At 41.9% G+C, this 25,458-nt stretch overlaps 1 protein-coding gene across 7 annotated transcripts in view; it reads right to left on the minus strand.

Moving 5' to 3' along the window:
* Positions 1-25,458, minus strand: part of WRN (WRN RecQ like helicase) — a 281,559-nt gene that overhangs the window by 167,023 nt on the left and 89,078 nt on the right. For 5 of the 7 annotated variants that reach the window (XM_073543508.1, XM_073543526.1, XM_073543500.1 and 2 more), the window contains 4 exons: positions 24,138-24,210; positions 23,913-24,042; positions 14,578-14,869; positions 8,299-8,367 (listed from right to left, as the gene is read on the minus strand). In XM_073543508.1, the coding sequence (XP_073399609.1) occupies positions 8,299-8,367; positions 14,578-14,869; positions 23,913-24,042; positions 24,138-24,210 (564 nt within the window). The remainder of the gene's footprint in view (positions 1-8,298; positions 8,368-14,577; positions 14,870-23,912; positions 24,043-24,137; positions 24,211-25,458) is intronic. The other 2 variants (XM_073543546.1, XM_073543535.1) reach the window with 1 other exon arrangement.

Genomic DNA, 25,458 nt, shown 5'->3' on the forward strand with positions numbered 1-25,458 from the left:
TGGTAGCGGCCATTTTATTGGTGGGTCTAGTGTCGCAGCTGCTGGGGGTGGCCATTTTCTTGGTGGGTTTGAACTCAATATTTGATGTTGCTTTATTTGCTGTTCTCGCATTGAAAAGTGTATACACATAGTTCATCATACTGATTGGTATAGGGGATTGTTGCTCATTTAATATATAAATAACAAGTATACTATATAATTAATATTAATTAAAACTAAATAATAAGTTTATAAAGTATAATTATAATATTTAATATATAAATTGGAGGGAGAGAGGACAGAAGAAACAATAATATTAGAAATAATAAATAAAACATAATAAAATAAAAAAAAAATATAAAACAATAAAATAAATAAAAAATTTTAGCAAAAATTGACGTTGGATAGCGGTGGTCCCTAGCCAGTCACCTCAAAATAACACAACCCTATACACTTCTGTGACATTATCTCCCTGGTTAATTTATTTAATCTAAAGTTACTATTCTACTCTTTCTCAGTTCTTGGTTATATCACTTTGCAAAATGAGTCATTTCAACTCAAAATTACCTATGGCTAAAACTACAGGTGTCTCTAGAGGACAAAAGCAAAATAAAGAACCCAAGTCTCCGAGTGGTTCTTCCAGGGACACGGTTAATCTATTGAGTCCGCTTAAGTCCTGTTCTCCCATTGACAGAGACTGTTCGCAGCTTTCTACCGACAATGTGTCTCTCTCTCGTTTTCCACACATGGTGCTTGTTTGACAACGTTAAGTGGAGATCTTCCTTCCTCAAATTCTCATACTGAGACAATGGATCTTTCTTCCTCTTCAAAGAGGAAGGGTCCCTCGGGTGGGGGGAGTACGCGGTCTTCCAGTGCCAATTCCTCGGGGGAGGATTGTAGTTCTTCTTCCCCCAACCCTACTCCAAAAAAATCCAGGCCGAAACCTGAGGAGTTGTCCGGGGCCTTCCCTGGTGCTACAACCTTTGAGGCATATATGAACACATTAGTTGAAAAACTTAGTGCCAGGATGTGTATCGACATAGCTAACCAAACAAAGCTTTTTCAAGACACTCTTGAACACTTTACTGTTCGGTTGGATAACCATGAGTCTAGATTGGGGGAATTGGAAAAATCACAAATGGTATCTCTAAAACACCATTCAGAGTCCAAGTCTGAGATACACCAGTTGCGACTTAAATTGGCGGATCTGGAGGACCGCTCCCGCCGCAACAGTATTAAAATCAGGGGTATATCGGAAGATATTTCACCCGTCAAGCTTTCTGACTATGTTAAGGGAGTTTTTAGGAGGAGGATTCCCAATCTTTCGGATACGGATCTTATCATTGATCGTATCCATCGTCTTCCTAAGCCTCCTTCCATCCCTAAAGACCTACCCAAGGATGTAATTATGAAAATTCATTTCTACCACATAAAAGAGAAAATTCAGAATTTAGTCAGAATTAAGGGAGGCTTCCCGGAACCATATCACCATCTAAAGTTGTTTTCTGATCCATCTAAAGCAACTATTGAAGGTCGGAAACACTTTCAATCACTGACCTACGTGTTGAGGAAGCGAGGCCTTCCTTATAAGTGGGGCTTTCCTCTATGCCTCTTTTTTAATTACAAAGGGAAGAATGCAACTTTTCTTTCACCTGAAGAGGGGTTCCAATTTCTGAAATCTCAGGGTGTCTTGTCCTCTGTTCCTACAATTTCTGCTGGTCCAGGACATGTCACCTGAGCCTATTGTGATGTGTATCTATGGGTTATCTGATATTATATGATTTAATATTGTGCTTAGCTTGTATATTTGTCTATTTGAAATAGGTGTTAATGAGGGTTTCCTTAGCCTTACGCTGCACGGACTTTTCCCCCGGCGCAAGTAGGAGAACCATTTTCTGTGGTTTCCCTCTTAGGGTTCTAACACTGTACAATTTTAAGTTTGTACTTATTCTTTGGTTATTTAGTTTTGTAGTGTTTTCTTTTTTTGACACTTTCCAGCTGGTGATTGTTTTTTAACGCCAATTTTTCTCTTTTTTTATGGTACTTACATTAGTTACTTATAACGTTAAGGGACTTAATAGTCCAAATAGGCGCTTTTCCTTTCAGAGAGAAATTAATAAATCTGCAGCAGATGTCGTGTGTCTCCAGGAGACTAAATTTTAAATTAATAATCATCCCATGTTTTCCCTAAAAAATTACCCTCATGTTTTTGAGGCCTCGGGTCCCTCTAAAAAGGCAGGTGTCATGACCCTAGTCAGGGACTCTTTGTCGTTCGAACTGCTGGAGGAATTGGTTGATGTGAACGGTCATTTTCATGTCCTTGTCTGTTCTATAGACTCCCAAATTTATTGTCAATATCTACGCTCCTACTAAAGGTCAAATTAGGTTTTTTAATAAATTACTAAAAAAACTTGAACCGCTAAAGAGAGGCACTCTTTTACTCTTAGGTGATTTTAACTTGGTACCCGATAATACGCTTGATGCCGCTTCTTCCAGTAGACTTAATTTCCCTTCTTTAAATAATTGGCTTTTCACTAATGAATTTTTTGACGTTTTTCGTTGTCTCAATTCCACCTCAAAGGAATATACATTTTTTTCTGACTCTCATTTATCTGCCCCTCGTATTGACCTCATTTTGTCAGACTTATTTTCTCTCCCTAGATTTTCCTCAGTTTCAATTGGAAATAAATCAATTTCAGATCATGCTCCTGTTATTGCCAAGTTGGTTGAGGGCACTCTGTTAATAATCAGCAGTTGTGGAAGTGTAATGCTTCTATTTTTAAAAATCCTACTTACCATGAGGAAATATCTAAATCTCTCAATTTTTATTTTTCAGAAAATATATTTGATCCTTCTAAACCATTCCTCCAGTGGAATGCTCACAAGGCGGTTATACGAGGCACTCTTATTCGTATTTCCTCCCGTATAAAAAATTTTAACCGTCAAAAAATTAAAAATTTGCAGGCTTTGATTAAGGAGAAAGAGTTGGAATTGTCCTTATCTAAGAATCCTCCCTCTAGCTCCACATCTCTAGCTGATTTATCACGTCTTCGAAATGAATTAAGGGCCACAATTTTTTCATTCTATGATTCAGCAGTAAAGCAATCAAAATTTCATCATTACATGTCCCTTAATAAACCCACCCGTTTTATGTTTAATCGAATAAAGAAGCTTAGAGTACGAAACCGCATTGACAAAATTACATCTCCTAAGGGATTATCCCTCACCCACCCACAAGACATTGCAAATGAACTTGCAAAATATTTCAATCAACTGTATAATTTGAGGTCTGATCCCTCTCTTCCCGCTCCAGATGCAGACTCTATTAATAATTTTTTATCTTCGGTTAACCTTCCAAATCTCAACTCTGTGGACGCAGATTTTTTATCTGCTCCTTTTACTGCTGAAGAGATTGGTGACACCATTAGTCAATTAAAGTCATATAAAGACCCTGGTCCAGATGGTTATAGTAACAATTAATACAAGTCTTTCCGCGACATTCTTGTCCCCCATTTAACTAAACTTTTTAATGCCGCTGCGTCCGTTGGTTCCTTCCCTAGTGAAAATTTAGATGCTACAATCGCACTAATTCCCAAACCCAATACTAATCCTGATCAAATTCTTAATTATCATCCCATTTCATTAATAAATACTGACCTCAAAATTTATTCTAAAGTTTTAGCTAATCGTCTTCATATTATACTGCCTAAATTAATTTCCACGGGCCAAACTGGCTTTATCAAACATCGGCAATCCATTGAAGGGACCAGACGGCTGATTAACTTTATAATATTTATCAATTCCCAAAAACTTCCTTCTGCTCTAATATCATTAGATGCAGAAAAAGCGTTTGATCGCTTGAATTGGACCTTTCTCCGATGCTCCCCACTAAAATTTGGATTTAATTTAGACTTTATCACCAAAATTATGGCCTTATAATCTGACCCTCAAGCAAAAAATTTACATTAGTAATCACTTTTCCCTCCCCATTTCCAATTTCTAATGGTACCCGGCAGGGTTGTCCCCTCTCTCCATTGCTTTTTGCCCTTGCAATAGAACCGCTAGCCCAATTAATCAGAGATCATTCCTCCATAGAGGGTGTTCAAACAGATCGTCAGGAGTTTAAGATCAGTCTATATGCTGATGATGTCCTCCTGTCTCTCACAAATCCCTGCTCCTCTATTCCACATTTACAATCCCTTCTTCAAAAATTTTCCTCCCTTTCCTATTTTAAGATTAATGAGTCCAAATCCAAAATTTTCCAATTTAATCTCACCAATTCTCAAATCAGGAGTATAAAGGCTGTCTCTTCTTGGGGTTGGGCGGAGAGGGAAATTGTTTATTTAGGTCTGCGGTTTTCTAGAAACCTTGGATCTCTGATTTCCACTAACCTAGATTCCCTAATTGCCTCCATTTCTAAAGGCCTTAATTTTTACGCGGACAAAGAATTATCCTGGTGGGGAAAATGTCTAGTAGCCAGATCAATATTCCTTCCCAAAATCCTTTATGTTTTCAGATCCCTTCCCCTGCTTGTTTCCACTTCTTATTTAACTAGTCTGCAGACACGCCTTAATTTATTTATTTGGGGAAATAAAAAGGCCCGTATTACTTCGAATCAGTTATACAAACATAAGTTACGTGGAGGTATGGGACTGCCTAACATCTCAGCTTATTATTACTCTAATCTTATTAAGCAAAGTCTATGTTGGTGGTCAACTGGCCATATACCTTCATAGGCAGACTTGGAATTTTATTTTAATAAAAATTCCCCTCCTTGTTCTCTTATTTTGAATCTATTGACATCTAAGCATTTATCTCAGTCTAATCATCCAATTTTTATAGCTGCTATTGTGGCTTGGAGGAAGTTTTTTAAATTTGAGAGTGTTTTTTCTAGGATTCAACTCCTCTTTAGGCTTCCTCTCTCTTTTCTGGTCTCTGTTTATTCATTCGATTTGCATTCTACTTGGGCTGACTGGGGCATTTCTAAATTAAATGACATCTTTGATGGTCATAAATTTGTATCTTTTTCTCATCTTAAGAATAGGTTTGGGGTTCCTTCCTCTGCTTTTCTACACTTAACTATGTTGAAAGAATTTTTGACTCCACTGGTGACTCGCTGCCCTCCGCTATCAGAGCCAGCGATCAATATTTTATACAACTCAGGCCATAATATTTTTTGGTCCACTCGTTATATCTACCAATGGTTCAACAACGATTCTGCATTTATAAAATCCCCATATATGAAAAAATGGGAATCGGTTTTGAATTTTTCTGTTACACCAGATGTTTGGGAACTGACCATGTCTCTAACCTATTCTGCTACCATGTCTATGGTCCTCCATGAGTCCTACTTTAAAATCATATCGAGATGGTACTATTCGCCATCTCGTCTAGCTTTTATCAATCCTTCCACCTCCCCTCTCTGAGGATTGCGGGCATCATGGTAGCCTTTCCCATTTATTTTGGTTTTGTCCACGTCTTCAGCATTTTTGGGACGACATCTCCTCTCTTATTTCTCATATTTTAAATCAATCAGATTTTTCACTGACTCCTCAGTTCGCCCTGCTCTCGTTGGATGCAAGTCGTTAAAATCCTTCTGTTAGGAAACTGGTTATTCATTTACTTTTGGTTTCTAAAAATGAAATTGCGTTTTATTGGAAATCCACTCGAGTGCCCTCTTCACTCGATATTATTGCAAAGCTGTCTTTACATAAGTCATATGAGCAAAAATTGGCGTTGCTGAATGGCTGTCTTCCTTCCTTTATAAAGAAATGGTCTCGCTGGCAGGAAATGTTTCCATGAGTTCTTATTATTATTTATAGTCTGGTTGTGTTTTTTTTATTTTTTCTTTCATGTGTCATGAATGCCTCATGATATTGCATTTACAGTGGGGAAAAAAAGTATTTAGTCAGTCAGCAATAGTGCAAGTTCCACCACTTAAAAAGATGAGAGGCGTCTGTAATTTACATCATAGGTAGACCTCAACTATGGGAGACAAACTGAGAAAAAAAAATCCAGAAAATCACATTGTCTGTTTTTTTTTTCATTTTATTTGCATATTATGGTGGAAAATAAGTATTTGGTCAGAAACAAAATTTCATCTCAATACTTTGTGATATATCCTTTGTTGGCAATGACAGAGGTCAAACGTTTTCTGTAAGTCTTCACAAGGTTGCCACACACTGTTGTTGGTATGTTGGCCCATTCCTCCATGCAGATCTCCTCTAGAGCAGTGATGTTTTTGGCTTTTCGCTTGGCAACACGGACTTTCAACTCCCTCCAAAGGTTTTCTATAGTGTTGAGATCTGGAGACTGGCTAGGCCACTCCAGGACCTTGAAATGCTTCTTAAGAAGCCACTCCTTCGTTGCCCTGGCGGTGTGCTTGGATCATTGTCATGTTGAAAGACCCAGCCACGTTTCATCTTCAATGCCCTTGCTGATGGAAGGAGGTTTGCACTCAAAATCTCACGATACATGGCCCCATTCATTCTTTCATGTACCCGGATCAGTCGTCCAGGCCCCTTTGCAGAGAAACAGCCCCAAAGCATGATGTTTCCACCACCATGCTTTACAGTAGGTATGGTGTTTGATGGATGCAACTCAGTATTCTTTTTCCTCCAAACACGACAAGTTGTGTTTCTACCAAACAGTTCCAGTTTGGTTTCATCAGACCATAGGACATTCTCCCAAAACTCCTCTGGATCATCCAAATGCTCTCTAGCAAACTTCAGACGGGCCCGGACATGTACAGGCTTAAGCAGTGGGACACATCTGGCACTGCAGGATCTGAGTCCATGGTGGCGTAGTGTGTTACTTATGGTAGGCCTTGTTACATTGGTCCCAGCTCTCTGCAGTTCATTCACTAGGTCCCCCCGCGTGGTTCTGGGATTTTTGCTCACCGTTCTTGTGATCATTCTGACCCCACGGGATGGGATTTTGCGTGGAGCACCAGATCGAGGGAGATTATCAGTGGTCTTGTATGTCTTCCATTTTCTAATTATTGCTCCCACAGTTGATTTCTTCACTCCAAGCTGGTTGGCTATTGCAGATTCAGTCTTCCCAGCCTGGTGCAGGGCTACAATTTTGTTTCTGGTGTCCTTTGACAGCTCTTTGGTCTTTACCATAGTGGAGTTTGGAGTCAGACTGTTTGAGGGTGTGCACAGGTGTCTTTTTATACTGATAACAAGTTTAAACAGGTGCCATTACTACAGGTAATGAGTGGAGGAAAGAGGAGACTCTTAAAGAAGAAGTTACAGGTCTGTGAGAGCCAGAAATCTTGATTGCTTGTTTCTGACCAAATACTTATTTTCCACCATAATATGCAAATAAAATGAAAAAAAAACAGACAATGTCATTTTCTGGATTTTTTTTTCTCAGTTTGTCTCCCATAGTTGAGGTCTATCTATGATGTAAATTACAGACGCCTCTCATCTTTTTAAGTGGTGGAACTTGCACTATTGCTGACTGACTAAATACTTTTTTTCCCCCACTGTATGTATGCTCTGTTATAAAATGTTAATAAAATTGTTTGGAAAAGAAACATTATCTCAGAGCACAATTCATTTCATCAGGAAAAAGGACTGTTTAAATTAGGTTTGTGCGATGTTTTTTTTTTTTTCTTCATATCACAATCAGTAATAAGAATAAAAAATAGAACTCTTAATTTTCACACTGGCGCTTTTATAGATTCTGACTTCCTGGACAACGTGGACCTCATCTCCCCGGCACCTCCTCCCCTGCAGGCTCCTGTCATAGCACACACCGATTGAGCAGTGTGTGCGATGATAGAAGGAAAGTGAAGTCCACAGCATACACTACGGGCTCAAGAAAGATGGCCGCTATCTCCTCTCACTAGCTAAAGCAGTCGCAATACAAGAGATGCAGTCGCCGTCCGACCGCAGTCTCTTAAGCCCAGGGGCTGCTGTATTTGAGGTGTGTAAATGTCGTGCTCAGACACTTACATACCCAAAGAAGAAAATGGCAGCATCTAGTGGCTAAAGTAAAAATAAATTAAAAAAATAACGAATGTTGCACATATAATTTAAGATTAAAATAATTGATTATATAATTAACAATTATTAATGAAAAATTAAGAATCGCTGTACTTTTAAAAGCCTTGCTGAAAAGGCAGTATGTACGAGTCAAAAACTGCCCAGTGACCACTGTGAAAATTGCAAGTCTACTAATTTTGTTTTTCTAATAGAGATCATGTTACTGAGAAAAAAAAACCCATTGCTAATATTTTTTAATTTTTTTAATTTAAACAGTACATATGACAATGTAACCAATTCACTGACAGGAGTGCACATAAAATCTTACCTTGAGCATCTCAGTCTCAAATTCTTCATCACTATCAAATACAAAAGACGGTTCAGGTTCCACCTCCTCCTGCCATTTAAAAAAAAAAAAGAAGGACTCACTCATCATCCATAAGTCATATTTTCTCACGTATGATAAAAACGGACAGAGACGTCAAACACACCACACACTCAGTTTGATTAGAGTGTAAAAATTTTTCTTCTGCGTGGAGAATAAAAAAGTTTCTTCACAGTCTTCTTTTTAACAGTCTGATTTTTTTCATGGACCCACAGATTTGCATTGTTGATTTTGAGCTGACTCTTGGATCAAAATCTGACATGCCTTTGTGAATGGCCCCATAAATTCACAGGTACAAATGTTATCCATGAAAAGGATACGCAAAAATCAGATGCCTTAACGAGGCCTAATACAGAATGCATTAATAACAAACTTTAAAAAAATACTGACAGAAATAAAAGTATGGTTGTTGGTCATAGGATTTCCCTCCCATATCATCGATGGCGAAGTGTCAGATTGTGCTAATGTACGTCAACAGCAACAGAGGAATGCTAGACAATCTTTCTTACATTTTTTTCTTTTTGCCATTGATATATTTATAAAAACTTTTGGGATTTATTTTAATGTCACTGGAAATTTGTTTCTCTGTTTATAATTTTGATAGCTTGATTTATGTTTTTTGCATTACTTAGATCTATATACTCCTGAAACTTCTGTATTCTCCGACTTCGGGATTTTGAAAGCCCTTTGTTTTTGTCTTATTAAACTTTGTAGTGACTTATTTAGCTATAGTGGTTTCATTTCATTACCAGAGGGTAGAAGTGTTCTACAGGATTCTAGTAGTGTTTCCTTAAACATCCCCCATTTATGTTCGGTATCCCCAGTTACCATGACGGGGTCCCAGTCCACACGATTAAGCTCTTCCCTTACTTTGCTGAAATCAGCTTTCCTAAAGTTCCAGGTTTTTTAATTTTCCCTTTTGAATGTTTGATTGAAAACTACTTTGAAACATACCATGTTATGGTCAATGCTTCCCAAATGCTCCCAGACCTTTAGATCAGAAATTGTGTCTGGTCTACTTGACAGAACCAGATCTCCCCTGGTTCGTTCATCTACCAGCTGAGAGAGGTAAATATCCTGAATTCTGGTTAAGAATTTATAGTTTTTAGCACAACCAGAAGATTCTGTGTCCCATTGAATGTCAGGATAGTTAAAATTCCCCATAATAATGACCCTATTATTATTTGCTGCCTTTTTAATTTGCTGCAGCATTTCCGCTCTACCTGTTCAGCTATATTAAGAGGATTGTAGCAAACTCCAATTAGCAGCTTTCCATTATTGCCGTCCTCATGTAAAATTACCCATAGTGACTCTACAATGTCGCAGCTCCCCCCAATGTCATCAATGAGCAATGGTCTTAAGTTACATTTAATAAAAATACACACCTCTCCAACTTTTCTGTCTTTCCTATCCTTACTAAATGTAGTGTGACCCTTTATGTTTGTCATCAAGTCATGGCTCTTGTCCAGCCAGGTTTTCGTAATGCCCACCACATTGTATTCTCCAGTTCATTCATTTTGTTTGCAAGAATTCTTGCATTTGCTAGTAGACATTTAATAATATTAGCACATTTGTAACTCCTTCTCACCTTCCTATGTTTTTTGCATGTCCCTGCCCACCCTATAGCTTCAATGACCCCAACTGTCTCACTCTCTCTATCGACTCAACCTATCCCCTTTTTAGCACATCTACCCTCCCTCCTCCCAGATCCCAGTCTAAAAGCTCCTCCATCCTAACCGTTTTCACCCAAGCACAGCTACACTCTCCACCACTGAGGTGCAACCTGTCCCTATCATAGAGCCTGTAACCGACAGGAAATCAGCCTAGCTCTCCATGAACCCAACCCCTTCCTTCCTGCACCAATTTCTAAGCCACTTATTTATCTCCCTAAGCTCCCGCTGTCTTTCTAGTGATGCACCGGCAGTATTTCTGAAAACTCCCCCTAGGAGGCCCTGGCCTTCAGCTTCTCTCCTAGTTCCCTGTAATCATTTTTAAAGACCTTCCACCTCCCTCTAATTTTGTCATTGGTACCGAGGTGTACCATGACTGCTGGGTTTTTCCAAACCCCTCCCAGCAATCTGTCTATACGATCCGCAATATGCCGAACCCGATTTTAAAGCTATTCTTACCAAAGTCTTAGGGCTCTTTCAGATGTTGGGCAGTGGACAGCAATGCACAAATCCAGACCCGAGCACTTCCTGAGTCTTATAGTGCACACCCTCAATTTGGCTCCAGCCTATTGCCAAGAGGTATCAGGTACTTAAGGCATCTCCACCAATAGGTGGAGCAAAAAAATGTGTCAGTCTGTACCTTGCTGCTGAGATGCCAGGTCCTGTCATGTTTTCCACCTCTCTGGGGGGCTGCATACCCTGACCAGCTTCTGTGTTTGTTGTGTCTTGTGTTCTGTCTCCCTGAGGGCTGCATACTCAGGGCTGAATCCTGTGTCTTTAGCTTGTTCCCGTGTCTGTCCTTGTTTGTACTAAGTCCGTCTGTTGCTCCTGTTCGTGTCCTTGTCTGTTTCCTTCCCTACTCAGCTTTGTGTAGCCTTGTGTCTGCTCTTTGCTCCGCACCCTGCGGCTCTGCTCCACTCTTTGCTCCGCACCCTGCGGCTCTGCTCCGCTCTTTGCTCCGCACCCTGCGGCTCTGCTCCGCTCTTTGCTCCGCACCCTGCGGCTCTGCTCCGCTCTTTGCTCCGCACCCTGCGGCTCTGCTCCGCTCTTTGCTCCGCACCCTGCGGCTCTGCTCCGCTCTTTGCTCCGCACCCTGCGGCTCTGCTCCGCTCTTTGCTCCGCACCCTGCGGCTCTGCTCCGCTCTTTGCTCCGCACCCTGCGGCTCTGCTCCGCTCTTTGCTCCGCACCCTGCGGCTCTGCTCCGCTCTTTGCTCCGCACCCTGCGGCTCTGCTCCGCTCTTTGCTCCGCACCCTGCGGCTCTGCTCCGCTCTTTGCTCCGCACCCTGCGGCTCTGCTCCGCACCCTGCGGCTCTGCTCCGCTCTTTGCTCCGCACCCTGCGGCTCTGCTCCGCACCCTGCGGCTCTGCTCCGCTCTTTGCTCCGCACCCTGCGGCTCTGCTCCGCACCCTGCGGCTCTGCTCCGCTCTTTCTCCGCACCCTGCGGCTCTGCTCCGCTCTTTGCTCCCCTCACCCCCCAGTCCTGGTATGCATGGTCCCCTCACCCCCCTTTCTTGGTATGCATGGTCCCCTCACCCCCCTTTCGTGGTATGCATGGTCCCCTCACCCCCCCATCCTGGTATGCATGGTCCCCTCACCCCCCCTTTCTTGGTATGCATGGTCCCCTCACCCCCCAATCCTGGTATGCATGGTCCCCTCAACCCCCTATCCTGGTATGCATGGTCCCCTCAACCCCCTATCCTGGTATGCATGGTCCCCTCACCCCCCAATCCTGGTATGCATGGTCCCCTCACCCCCCAATCCTGGTATGCATGGTCCCCTCACCCCCCAATCCTGGTATGCATGGTCCCCTCACCCCCCAATCCTGGTACGCATGGTACCCTCACCCCCCAATCCTGGTATGCATGGTCCCCTCACCCCCCCTTTCTTGGTATGCATGGTCCCCTCACCCCCCAATCCTGGTATGCATGGTCCCCTCACCCCCTTTCTTGGTATGCATGGTCCCCTCACCCCCCTTTCGTGGTATGCATGGTCCCCTCACCCCCCCATCCTGGTATGCATGGTCCCCTCACCCCTTTCTTGGTATGCATGGTCCCCTCACCCCCAATCCTGGTATGCATGGTCCCCTCACCCCCTATCCTGGTATGCATGGTCCCCTCACCCTCCAATCCTGGTATGAATGGTCCCCTCACCCCCCAATCCTGGTATGCATGGTCCCCTCACCCCCCTTTCCGTGTAGCCGCGACCAATCAGCGTCGCAACCAATCAGCAACGCGGCCCTGTAGCCGCGACCAATCACTGCCACGGCCCTGTACAAAAATAATATTAAAAAATAAAAAAGTTATTCTCACCTTCCGACGGCCTCCTGTCTTCTTTCCACGCGCCCGGCCTCTCATTCCCAGTAAAGCTTTGCGGCTTAGACCGCTGATGACGTTGGTCTTCTTTCTCGCTCTCGCGAGAATGACGTCATCAGAGAACAGGAGAAGTGCCAGAAGACTGGAGAAGAGCAAATGTTGTTCCTATCTTCAAAAAGGGGAAGAAGGTGGACCCAGGCAACTATAGGCCGGTGAGTCTGACTTCTATACCAGGAAAGATCTTTGAACAAATTATTAAACAACATGTATGTCAGTACCTGGATAAGAATGAAGTGATTAAACAGAGTCAGCATGGGTTTGTAACTAATAAGTCATGTCAGACTAACTTAATTTCCTTCTATGACGGAATCACTGATTGGGTGGATCAAGGAAATGCTGTAGATATAGTATATCTTGACTTCAGCAAAGCATTTGACAAAGTCTCTCATACAATCCTTATTGAAAAAATGACTAAGTATGGAATGGACAAGGCAACTGTTAGGTGGATTCATAACTGGCTTAGTGATCGGACCCAAAGAGTGGTCGTAAATGGCTGCACATCCAGTTGGAAGAATGTCTCAAGTGGGGTACCACAGGGCTCTGTCCTGGGCCCTGTATTGTTCAACATCTTTATCAACGATTTAGATGAAGGAATTGAGGGTAAACTGATTAAATTTGCTGATGACACAAAGCTAGGAGGGATAGCTAATACTAGAGAAGAGAGAGAGAAGATTCAAAAAGATGTAAATAAACTGGAGAAGTGGGCAGCAACTAACAGAATGGTTTTTAAAAGGGAGAAATGCAAAGTACTACATCTGGGCAATAAAAATGAAAAAAGCATATACAGAATGGGAGGAATAGGGCTAAGTGACAGCACATGTGAAAAAGACTTGGGTATACTAATAGATCACAGACTGAATATGAGTCAACAGTGTGATGCAGTAGCAAAAAAGGCAAATGCAATTCTAGGATGTATTAACAGAAGCATACAGTCTAGATCACGTGAAGTCATTATTTCCCTCTACTCCTCTTTGGTCAGACCTCATCTGGAATATTGTGTCCAGTTTTGGGCACCACATTTTAAAAAAGACATCAACAAACTGGAGCAAGTTCAGAAAAGAGCGACCAGAATGGTGACCGGTCTGCAAACCCTGTCTTATGAGGAAAGGTTGCAGGATTTGGGAATGTTTAGTTTGCAAAAGAGAAGACTGAGAGGAGACTTAATAGCTGTCTACAAATATCTAAAGGGCTGTCACACTGTAGAAGGATCAACTTTATTCTCATTTGCACAAGGAAAGACTAGAAGCAATGGGATGAAACTGAATGGGAGGAGACACAGATTAGATATTAGAAAAAACTTTTTGACAGTTAGAGTGATCAATGAGTGGAACAGGCTGCCACGAGAAGTGGTGAGTTCTCCTTCAATGGAAGTCTTCAAACAGAGGCTGGACAGACATCTGACTGGGATGATTTAGCGAATCCTGCTTTGAGCAGGGGGTTGCTCCTTCAATGGAAGTCTTCAAACAGAGGCTGGACAGACATCTGACTGGGATGATTTAGCGAATCCTGCTTTGAGCAGGGGGTTGGACCAGATGGCCCAGGAGGTCCCTTCCAACTCTACGATTCTATGATTCTAAGCATTACTGGGAACGCAAGGCCGGGCGCGTGGAAAGAAGACAGGAGGCCGTCGGAAGGTGAGAATAACTTTTTTTAATTTTAATTCTCATTTTTACAGATTAAGGCCTGTGCCTGCCGCTGATTGGTCACGGCCGGCAGGCGCAGCTTACCGTTACAAATAGCTGCGCCTGTCGCTGATAGGTTGCGGCCGCGACCAATCAGCGGCCTGCGATTTCGGTTACAGACAGACACGATAAGGCGTTTATATATATATAGATGGGGCGTGATTTGAACATATATATTTTTTAACTTTCTGCATGCTTCAATAGTCTCCAAGGGAGACTAGAAGCTGCAGTTGTCTGATCGCCTGTGTGTAGCAGAAATGCTCACCTGCTATGAGCGCCGACCATGGGACGGCGCTCATAGCAATCTAACAATGACAATCACAGAGGTCTGCTGGTTGCATGCCAACCCATCGTTGACCAGCGAAAACACTTATCTACAAATCAGAGCACCCCTTTAAAATTACCAAAAGATGTGGTTTGCAGATGCTAAATTCAAAGGAAAAATGAGCAGTGATAGATGGAAGTTAAGTTTAGGGTTAAAAAATAGACTTCTCACCTCCAACTTTAGGTCTTCAATCACCTCTTGCTCAATCATGAGAAGCTCATCTACAGTCAGACCGTGCTTCATGTGGAATGGTTGCTCTAAAGTATCTTTTTGTTGAGTCTCCGTGTTTTCAGTACGTTGGCTGCTTTTCCCCTTTGTACGCTCATCTTCTTTATTTGCCGAGTTGTCATCACTTGGAGGTAAATGCTCCGATTGTGCTTCAGTTTCTTGTTCTTTGGAGGCTTCTAAAATACTTCTTAAATCCTCCAGACTTGAAGAAACTTTGGCAAGAATATCTACAGCTCTGTAAAATGAAACACAAGTAAGTCAGTCTGCTCCAAAAAGTGATTTAATCATAAAAACTGGCTGCCTTTACAGCATCTCCATTTTGTCCTAAACCTCTGCAACCCAAATGTAAGAAACTTAGACAATCTTATTGTCCAGCATACTTTCCAGCAGCTAATGTCAAGCATGAGTCAGATCTCAAACAGTTAAAAATTAACTATTTAACAATAAAGTAATGTGTCACCAAATTTTTGCTACCCCATCTGAAAACATCATGATGTAGAGGCAGAGACACCAATTCCCATGATATATCACTTATTTTTACAGATTGCTGCAGTTTTGATTAAAAAAAAACAAACATTTTTTTTCTCCTGAATATCGAACCAATGCTAAATACTGTATAAGCCCACCCACACAACTGATTGGTAGATTTCTGTTTACAGCACTCCGTGCATAGGCAGAAAGCTACCATTCAGTAGTGGGGGCGTGGTTGGACTATGTGGTAGCATGTAAAGTAGTCCTCTAGTGAAAATCACCTGCTGATAAAACATGATTTTATCAAAACTACACTAAGCAGACCAGTAAGTGACACATCCCTAGAATCATGGACCCTGTCCCTATATTATGCTGCTCTTAGATTAGTACCAATATCCTCCAAACTGAAATCAAATAGCGATACTAAAAAATCCCATAACTATATGTCCACTAATAGAAAAAAATAGATGGTCACTGGAAACTCCACCAAAATATATATACCCGAAAAGAGACTAGGAGTATCAACCAGATTATAAAAAGTATGAAATTTTATTATCAATGACAAAATACAATAAAAAGTAACATGGAAAGTATGAGGTTAAAGGCAAAGGCACATGGTGTCAAAAATAGTACCTATCCATGCGCACAAAAATGATAGGCTGGGGACTGATATTAAACCTATAAAAGGTTTATAGCAGTGGTGCTTTAAAATGTACGACCTACACTCCCTGATAGAAGTTATGTCAATAAAAGCTTATAACCTGACGTTAAATTCATCCGTTGGTTGTATAAATTATTCTTTTGAAAGCCGAAACCCTCAGAAATGTGGTTTAGGTTAAGAAAATAAATTGACATCAATGCAGAAATATTGACCATTTAATGGACACAGAATGGTCAGATTTTGGCAAGACAAAAGTTTTGTCGCCTGGTCATATAATGCACCCAATCCTAGTTTACATCCTCACCTGTGCTCAGTAAATGATTGGTTATTTAGTGGGTGTTTATAAAAAGAAACCCAGCACCCCAGACCTTCACTTGAGCTGCAACTTGAGCTCTGACAACATGCCAAAAATCCACCCTGCGACCAAAGCCTGGATTATCAAGAGGCTGAAGACCAGATCCACTGCAGAGGTGGCTGGCACCTTTAATGTGTCTCAGCGTCAAGTACAAAGAATTAAAAAAAGATTCAAAGAGACTGGACATGTGTTTGACAAGCCCAGGTCCGGCAGACCCCGCAAGACAACTGCTCAGGAGGAACGTTTGTTGGTTAGAAAATCCAAAGCAAGCCCCTGTTCCACTGCAGCAGAGCTCCAACAGGCCTGGTCACCTCAAGTCCCTGTGTCAACTAGAACAGGTTGTAGGATTCTGTCTCGAAATGGCCTCCATGGTCAAATCAGTGACCAGAAGCCAGCACTAAACAAAAGGCAAATAAAAAAAATGTGTGGCATTTGCAAAGTCCCACAGCCTGCTAAACAGATGGACGTTGGAAAAGTGGCAGAAGGTGGATTTCTCAGATGAATCTTCAGTAGAATTACACCACAGCCGCCACAAATACTGCAGTAGACTTACTGGAGCACGTATGGATCCAAAATACACCCAGAAAACAGTTAAATTTGGTGGTGGAAAGATCATGGTCTGGGGTTACATTCAGTATTGGGGTGTGTGAAACATTTGCAAGGTGGAAGGCAATATCAACAGCCTAAAATATCAAGAAGTATTAGCTACCTCTTATATTCCAAATCATAAAAGGCGTCAAATTCTGCAGCAGGATGGTGCTCCATCTCATACATCCATCTCTACAACAAAGTTCCTCCAGGCAAAAAAGTTCAAGGTGCTCAAGGACTGGCCAGCCCAGTCACCAGACATGAACATCACTGAGCATGTTTGGGGTAGGATGAAAGAGGAAGCTTGGAAGACAAAACCAAAGAATCTAGATGAACTCTGGGAGGCATGTAAGACTGCATTCTTCGCTATTCCTGATGACTTCATTAATAAATTGTATGAATCATTGTTGAACCGCATGGAAGCAGTCCTTCAAGCTCATGGAAGTCACACAAAATATTAAATATGACTCTAATAGCACCACAAATTCTTTCACCAATGTTATGCAACATATATTTGTATTTTAAGTTAATTATTTTTTGAATATCACATTACTTTCTGTGGCCGACAAAACTTTTGTCTTGCCAAAATCTGACCATTCTGTGTCCATTAACCCCTTCACCCCCAAGGGTGGTTTGCACGTTCATGACCGGGCCAATTTTTACAATTCTGACCACTGTACCTTTATGAGGTCATAACTCTGGAACGCTTCCATGGATCCCGGTGATTCTGACATTGTTTTCTCGTGACATATTGTACTTCATGTTAGTGGTAAAATTTCATTCAAATAACTTGCGTTTATTTGTGAAAAAAATGGAAATTTGGCAAAAATTTTGAAAATTTCGCAATTTTCCAACTTTGAATTTTTATGCCCTTAAATCACAGAGATACGGCACACAAAAAACTTGATAAGTAACATTTCCCACATGTTTACTTTACATCAGCACAATTTTGGAACCAAAATTTTTTTTTGTTAGGAAGTTATAAGGGTTAAAAGTTGACCAGCGATTTCTCATTTTTACAACACCATTTTATTTTTAGGACCACATCACATTTGAAGCCACTTTGAGGGGTCTATATGATAGAAAATACCCAAAAGTGACACCATTCTAAAAACTGCACCCCTTAAGGTGCTCAAAACCACATTCAAGAAGTTTATTAACCCATTAGGTGCGTCACAGGAATTTTTTTGAATATTTAAAAAGAAATGAACATCTAACTTTTTTTCACGAAAAAAATACTTCAGGTTCAATTTTTTTTATTTTACCAAGGGTAACAGGAGAAATTGGACTGCAAAAGTTATTGTGCAATTTGTCCTGAGTACGCTGATACCTGATTTGTGGGGGGGAACGACTGTTTCGGCGCATGGCAGAGCTCAGAATGGAAGGAGCGCCGTTTGACTTTTTCAATGCAAAATTGGCTGGAATTCAGATCTGACGCCATGTCACGTTTGGAGAGTCCCTGATGTACCTAAACAGTGGAAACCCCCTACAAGTGACCCCATTTTGGAAACTAGACCCCCCAAGGAACTTATCTAGATATGTGGTGAGAACTTTGAACCCACAAGGGCTTTACAGAAGTTTATAACGTACAGCGGTACAATTAAAAAATCATATTTTTTCCACAAAAATGATCTTTTCACCCCAATTTTTATTTTCCCAAGGGTAACAGGACCCTAAAAGTTATTGTGCAATTTGTCCTGAGTACGCTGATACCCCACATGTGGGGGTAAACCACTATTTGGGCGCATGGCAGAGCTCGGAAGGGAAGCAGCGCCATTTGACGTTTTTGGCTGGAATTGAGATCGGACACCATGTCGCGTTTGGAAAACCCCTGATGTACCAAAACAGTGGAAATCCCCCACAAATGACACCATTTTGGAAACTAGACCCCCTAAGGAACTTATCTAGATGTGTGGTGAGAACTTTGAACCCCCAGGGGCTTCACAGAAGTTTATAACATAAAGCCATACAATTAAAAAATCATATTTTTTCCACAAAAATGATATTTTCACCCTCAATTCTTATTTTTCCAAGGGTAACAGGACCGTAAAAGTTATTGTGCAATTTGTTCTGAGTACGCTGATACCCCACATGTGGGGGTAAACCACTATTTGGGCGCATGGCAGAGCTCGGAAGAGAAGCAGCGCCATTTGACGTTTTTGGCTGGAATTGAGATCGGACACCATGTCGCGTTTGGAAAACTCCTGATGTACCAAAACAGTGGAAAACCCCCACAAATGACACCATTTTGTAAACTAGACCCCCCCAAGGAACTTATCTAGATGTGTGGTGAGCACTTTGAACCCCCCAGTGCTTCACAGAAGTTTATAACGCCCGGGCGTGAAAATAAAAAATTCATATTTTTTCCACAAACATGATCTTTTAGTCACCATTTTTTTATTTTCCCAAGGGTACCAGGAGAAATTGGACCCCAAAAGTTGTTGTCCAATTTGTCCTGAGTATGCTGATACCCCATATGTGGGAGAAAACTACTGTATGGGCACACGTCGGGGTTCGGAAGGGAAGTAGTGACGTTTTGGAATGCAGACTTTGATGGAATGGTCTGCGGGTGTCATGTTGCCTTTGGAGAGCCCCTAATGTACCTAAACAGTGGAAACCCCCCACAAATGACCACATTTTGAAAACTAGACCCACTAAGGAACTTATCTAGATGTGAGGTGAGCACTTTGAACCCCCAAGGGCTTCACTGAAGTTTACAAGGCCAGGGCATGAAAATAAAAAAAATCGTATTTTTTCCAGAAACATGATCAATTAGTCCCCAGTTTTTTCATTTTCCCAAGGGTAACAGGAGAAATTGGACCCCCAAAAGTTGTTGTCCAATTTGTCATGAGTACGCTGACACCCCATATGTGGGAGAAAACTACTGTATGGACACACGTCGGGGCTCGGAAGGGAAGCAGTGACGTTTTGGAATGCAGACTTTGATGGAATGGTCTGCGGGTGTCATGTGCGTTTGGAGAGCCCCTGATGTACCTAAACTATTGAAACTCCCCACAAGTGACCCCATTTTGGACACTAGACCCCCCACGGAACTTATCTAGATGTGTGGTGAGCACTTTGAACCCCCAAGTGCTTCACAGAAGTTTATAACACTCGGACGTGAAAATAAAAAAATCATTTTTTTCCACAAAAATGATATTTTTGCCCCCAATTTTTTATTTTCCTAAGGGTAACAGGAGAAATTGCACCCCAAAAATTGTTTTGCAATTTGTCCTGAGTAGGCTGATACCCTACATGTGGGGGTAAAACACTGTTTGGGCGCATGGCAGAGCTTGGAAGGGAAGGAGCACCATTTAACTTTTTCAACTCAGAATTGGCTGGAATTGAGATCAGACTCCATGTTGCATTTGGAGAGCCCCTGACGTGCCCAAACAGTGGAAACCCCCAATTATAACTCCAACCCTAACCCCAACACACCCCTAACCCTAATCTGAGCCCTAACCCTAGCCCTAACCCTAGCCCTAACCCTAGCCCTAACCCTAGCCCTAACCCTAAGGCTGTGTGCACACGCTGCGGATTTTGCTGCGGTTCCGCAGCGGTTTTGGCTGCTGCGGACCCGCAGCAGTTTCTGCTGCGGTGTACAGTACCATGATTCCCTATGGGAATCAAAAACCGCAGTGCAGACGGTGCGGAATTTTCCGCGCGGATTATCTGCGGTTTTCAATCCGCAGAAAGAATTGACATGTCAATTCTTTCTGCGGATTCTCCTGCGGTTTGCCATCTCCTCTATTGAGGAGATGAAAAACCGCAGGACAAAACCGCAGAGCAATCCGCAGGTAAAACCGCAGGTCTTTTGACCTGCGGTTTCACCTGCGGATTTTACAAAATCCGCGCGGATGAATCCGCACCTAATCTGCAGCGTGTGCACACAGCCTTACCCTAACGGGAAAATGGAGATAAATACTTTTTTTTTAGTTTTATTATTTTTCCCTAACTAAGGCCGGTTTCACATTAGCGCTTTTTCAGCGCGCGCACGGCCGGGGGTAGCTCCGCCCCCGAGCCGGCTCTCTGCCCGGCGTGCCCTCCCCTTGCTTGTAGCGCCGCCTACTAGCGGACAGCGGCGCCTGCGATCGGCGCACCCTATCTTTAGCATAGGGTGCGCAGATCGTGCGCAGGCCGTGCGCTAGTTGCGCTTTGACCTGCGCTGCGCACTTTTGACGGTGCGCCGTGCGCGCCAAAATCAAACTTTTCGGATTTTGGCGCGCACGGCGCACCGTCAAAAGTGCGCAGCGCAGGTCAAAGCGCAACTAGCGCACGGCCTGCGCACGATCTGCGCACCCTATGCTAAAGATAGGGTGCGCCAATCGCAGGCGCCGCTGTCCGCTAGTAGGCGGCGCTACAAGCAAGGGGCGGGCACGCCGGGCAGAGAGCCGGCTCGGGGGCGGAGCTACCCCCGGCCGTGCGCGCGCTGAAAAAGCGCTAATGTGAAACCGGCCTAAGGGGGTGATAACGGGGGGTTTGATTTACTATTTATGGCGGTTTTTATGTTTGGCAGCTGTCACACGCTAAAAGACGCTTTTTATTGTAAAATAGTTTTTGCATCACCACATTTTGAGAGCTATAATTTTTCCGTCTTTTGACCCACTGAGTCATGTGAGGTCTTATTTTTTGCGGGACGAGTTGACGTTTTTATTGGTACCATTTTCGGGCACGTGAAATTTTTTGATCGCTTTTTATTCCGATTTTTGGGACGCAGAATGAAGAAAAACCAGCGTTTCATGAATTTCTTTTGGGGGGGTGCGTTTACACCGTTCCGCGTGCGGTAAAATTGATAAAGCGGTTTTATTCTTCAGGTCAGTACGGTTACAGCGATACCTCATTTAGGTCTTTTTTTATGTTTTTGTCGGTTTTATGCAATGAAAACTATTTTATATAAAAAATAATTATTTTTGCATCGCTTTATTCTGCGAGCTATAACTTTTTTATTTTTTCGCTGATGATGCTGTGTGGCGGCTCGTTTTTTGCGGGACAAGATGACGTTTTCAGCGGTACCATGCATATTTATATGCGTCTTTTTGATCGCGCGTTATTACACTTTTTGTTTGGCGGTATGATAATAAATCATTATTTTTTGCTTCGTTTTTTATTTTTATTTTTTAAGGGGTTCGCTAAAAGGGTTAACTAATGGGACAGTTTTATAGGGCGGGTCATTACGGACGCGGCGATACCTAATATGTGTACTTTTATTGTTTTTTTTTATTATTTCCAAAAAATGGATTTATTGAGGGAATTTTTTTTTTTTTTTTTCTAATTTATTTGGCGATTTTTTTTAATTTATTTTTACATTTTTTTTTTATTTTTTTTTTACTTTATTACATAGTCCCAGGTGGGACATCACTGTCCTGTGACAGATCGCTGATCTGTCACATCACAGATCACTGTGACAGATCAGCAATCTGTCACAGGCATTGAAGAAGACTTCCTCTTGCCTGCGCTTTGCAAGCACTGAGGAAGCCAGCTTCCTCAGGTCCCCGAAGGCCCCCGTCGCCATCTTGGATCCGGGGGCCTGGAGGATAGGAGCCCCCGGCAGCAGCGCTGCACATTGCGCTGCCGTGGGGGGCTCAGGGAAGCACGGAGGGAGCCCCCTCCCTCCCGATGCTTCCCTTTAACTCCTGGTACACCGCGATCATGTTTGATCGCGGTGTGCAAGGGGTTAACGTGTCGGGGCGGTCCATGACCGCCACTGACACATAGTGCCGGGTGTCAGCTGTGATAATCAGCTGACACCCGGCCGCGATCAGCGGCGCTCACCACGTGGGCGCCGCTGATCGCGGTAGACGTACTATCCCGTCCACGGTCATACGGGCCCGGGTACCGTGGACGGGATAGTACGTCGGATGTCAGGAAGGGGTTAAATGATCAATATTTCTGCATTGATGCCAATTTATTTTCTTAACCTAAACCACATTTCGGAGGGTTTCCGAAGAATAATTTATACAACCAACGGATGAATTTAACGTCAGGTTATAAGCTTTTATTTACATAACATGGATAAACGACATAACTTTTGTCAGGGAGTGTATATATCATATGGTATTTTATAAAAAGAGGCACACACAGCAACAGAAAATGACAACCACCATAGGGTATTAACTCAGAAAGACAGATGGAAAAGAAAAAGTATTTCACCCATAATAACCTCTGTTCACACGTGTATGTAGCAGCAGCCCAAAAGCGCGTTGGTTTCCTAGGGGGGGCTGTGCTCTTAGATTAGGTAGCAAAAACTTAGTGTCGGATTCCCTTTACGATTCTATTTCTCTACCAGCTTAAAAAAAAAGTTGTGAAAAAGTGTTAAACCTAAAGAAAAAAATATCACCAAACGAACAAGCTCAAGGTAGGCTGCTAAACTAAGTCCCTGGAGCCATGACATTATGCAGAAGAGTATATTGCAAATATCCATTTGGTAATTTGTAAGTTACAATCAGTGATTAAAAATATTCTGTCTTTTACAGTTTTATGCCCATACATAATATCGTATTGCAGGTCTTAGAAAATGCCAGTATTGATGTTTTTCCTTTTTATGTTTAAAAAATTAAAAAAAATATTGTGGAAGCATGGTCAGCTTTTTCAATTTTTTCAGAATAGCCTACCTTTTTCTATATTGGTGGGTTAGTGCAAGACAAACTACATACTGGAAACATTTAAAGAAAATATGTCAGTAGGATCAAGCCCCCGAAGCCATCTATATGGGCTTGCATAAAGTTGAATAAAATGAGATAATACCTTGATATCTGCGATCCTAAGTCTTATTCCAGAGTAAACCACATTGCTATTAATATGTAATGAGCTGTTAAGACCTACGGGCAGGATAAGGAACATGCTCTGGAAGCAGATTCTCAGGGAGATCTATTTTAAACGAAAGGGGGCATCACCAGTGAGACAGATAGATCAGGATAGCAGACTGTCGGTCATTACATGTCTCACACTGGTAAAGCTCCCTTTCACTTTAAATAAGCTCTGGAGGCAGATTATCCAGATCTATGACCAGTCCCTAGATCTTCTGTATTAAGAAAAATGTGAATTATTCTGCAAAAAAACATCAAATCACAGATATCAAGGTATTATTTTGCTTCTATGACCTGCATGCAGATATAGACGGCTTAGGAAGGTCAAGCCTAAGGACAGAAGGCCTTTAACATAACATTGCCATTACAAAATAAAAAAAAATACCAAAAGCATTACCTTTCTGCATCTCTGGTGTCTTTAAAATTACCCGGGACGTGATCCACCAAGACAAGGAGCTCTTGTGAAAGACTGTTCAGCTTGTTTTTTACTTCACGTGATCCAGCACTCACTCCTATGAAACATATACCTTTCAACATTGAGACAGTAGTGAAATGTACAATGCAACATCCATGCAGAAGCACTATACATATAATAAATAGTTCAATATAGTCAAACATCTACCTGTGTGGGTGGATAATGAAAGCTTCTCTTTTTCATTCAAGCTCTCCAACTTCTGGTAGATCAGAAGTCCAGCCTACAAGGTATAAAGACGAAATCACCTTGTGTACTTTCTGATGAAGCACCGGAATATAATCAGTCTTCAGCTCCCTCTCTCATCAGAATAACCCTTTGTGTACTATAAGGAACCCTGTACCCTTACTATTACAGCTAGTAGATTTTGCCAAAAATTTAAATCTCTTTTTTTTAAGTTGAGGACAATTTTTGATTTCATGCTTGAAACTTTCTTTTAAAGGGAATTGAATTAAAAAATTTTTAGTGCATACTTAAAAATTGTCCATTATGTGCATGGATGCATCTTTATGAGTGACCTTTGGCAAAAACCAGCATATTTGCAGTGGTATGGTGTATAATGGCTTTATCTTCATTTGGGCTGGTTGGTGTCAAAGTGCCTTGTGATGACGTCTACCAGTCAGTATGACTATTTGAGAGTGACCCCTTTTAAGATAATACAGAGACACACAGATGTTTAGAAACCTAATCCCTTGCACCCCTACCAAGTAATGGCGCTTTACACTTGTAAAAGATTCCTATAAACTTAATAAAATAGGTATATACAAGGGGATACACAAAAAAAAACAGGAATGGTGTTCTGGAGGGCAGGTTTCATGTAAAACAGGCCTCCGTAGATGTTTGAATGTTAGCTGGACCCTTTTGAATGAGTCTGCCAGCTGACATTGCTGGGAAAGGTTGCTTTTGGATTCATTGTTTGTTTTTCCCCAACGAGATTTTCAATTTTTCCCTTTTTATATTGTAATAATCATCAACTACCGAATTAATGAATATGTGTTGAAAGCAGGGCTGTGGAGTCGGAGCTCATTTTGGTGGAGTCGGTATAAAATGGTCCGACTCCTAAAATATATAATAAATTGGGTACAGTAGTTCAATGCAGAATGTGCTGAATATTTTTTCATAGGAATTTGGGAAAGTTATGAAATGTCCTATAAATGGCTGTTCTATTCCTGATCTAAGGCTACATTCACACACAGCGTTTTTGCTGCGTTTTTTTGAGGATACGTTTTTCAGCTGCAAAAGCAGATCAGCTTTTTAAAAAACCGCATCACCTGAAAGGTTTTTGAGCTCATAGATAATGTTTTCAATAGCAAAAGCAGATTAGAAATCTGCTCTATCCAGTTATCCATATCTGTCTATCCATATCTTATCTGTACCAAAAAGAATGAAAGCCGGGTTGCACACAGACTAACACTCCTTTTTTTTTAGCACCAGTCAGGTACACCTCATAGCTGCCCAAAAGGACGCCCAG

Source organism: Dendrobates tinctorius, unplaced genomic scaffold, assembly GCF_039654945.1.
Source record: "Dendrobates tinctorius isolate UK_male_01 unplaced genomic scaffold, ASM3965494v1 ptg000011l, whole genome shotgun sequence".
Lineage (NCBI taxonomy): Eukaryota > Metazoa > Chordata > Amphibia > Anura > Dendrobatidae > Dendrobates > Dendrobates tinctorius.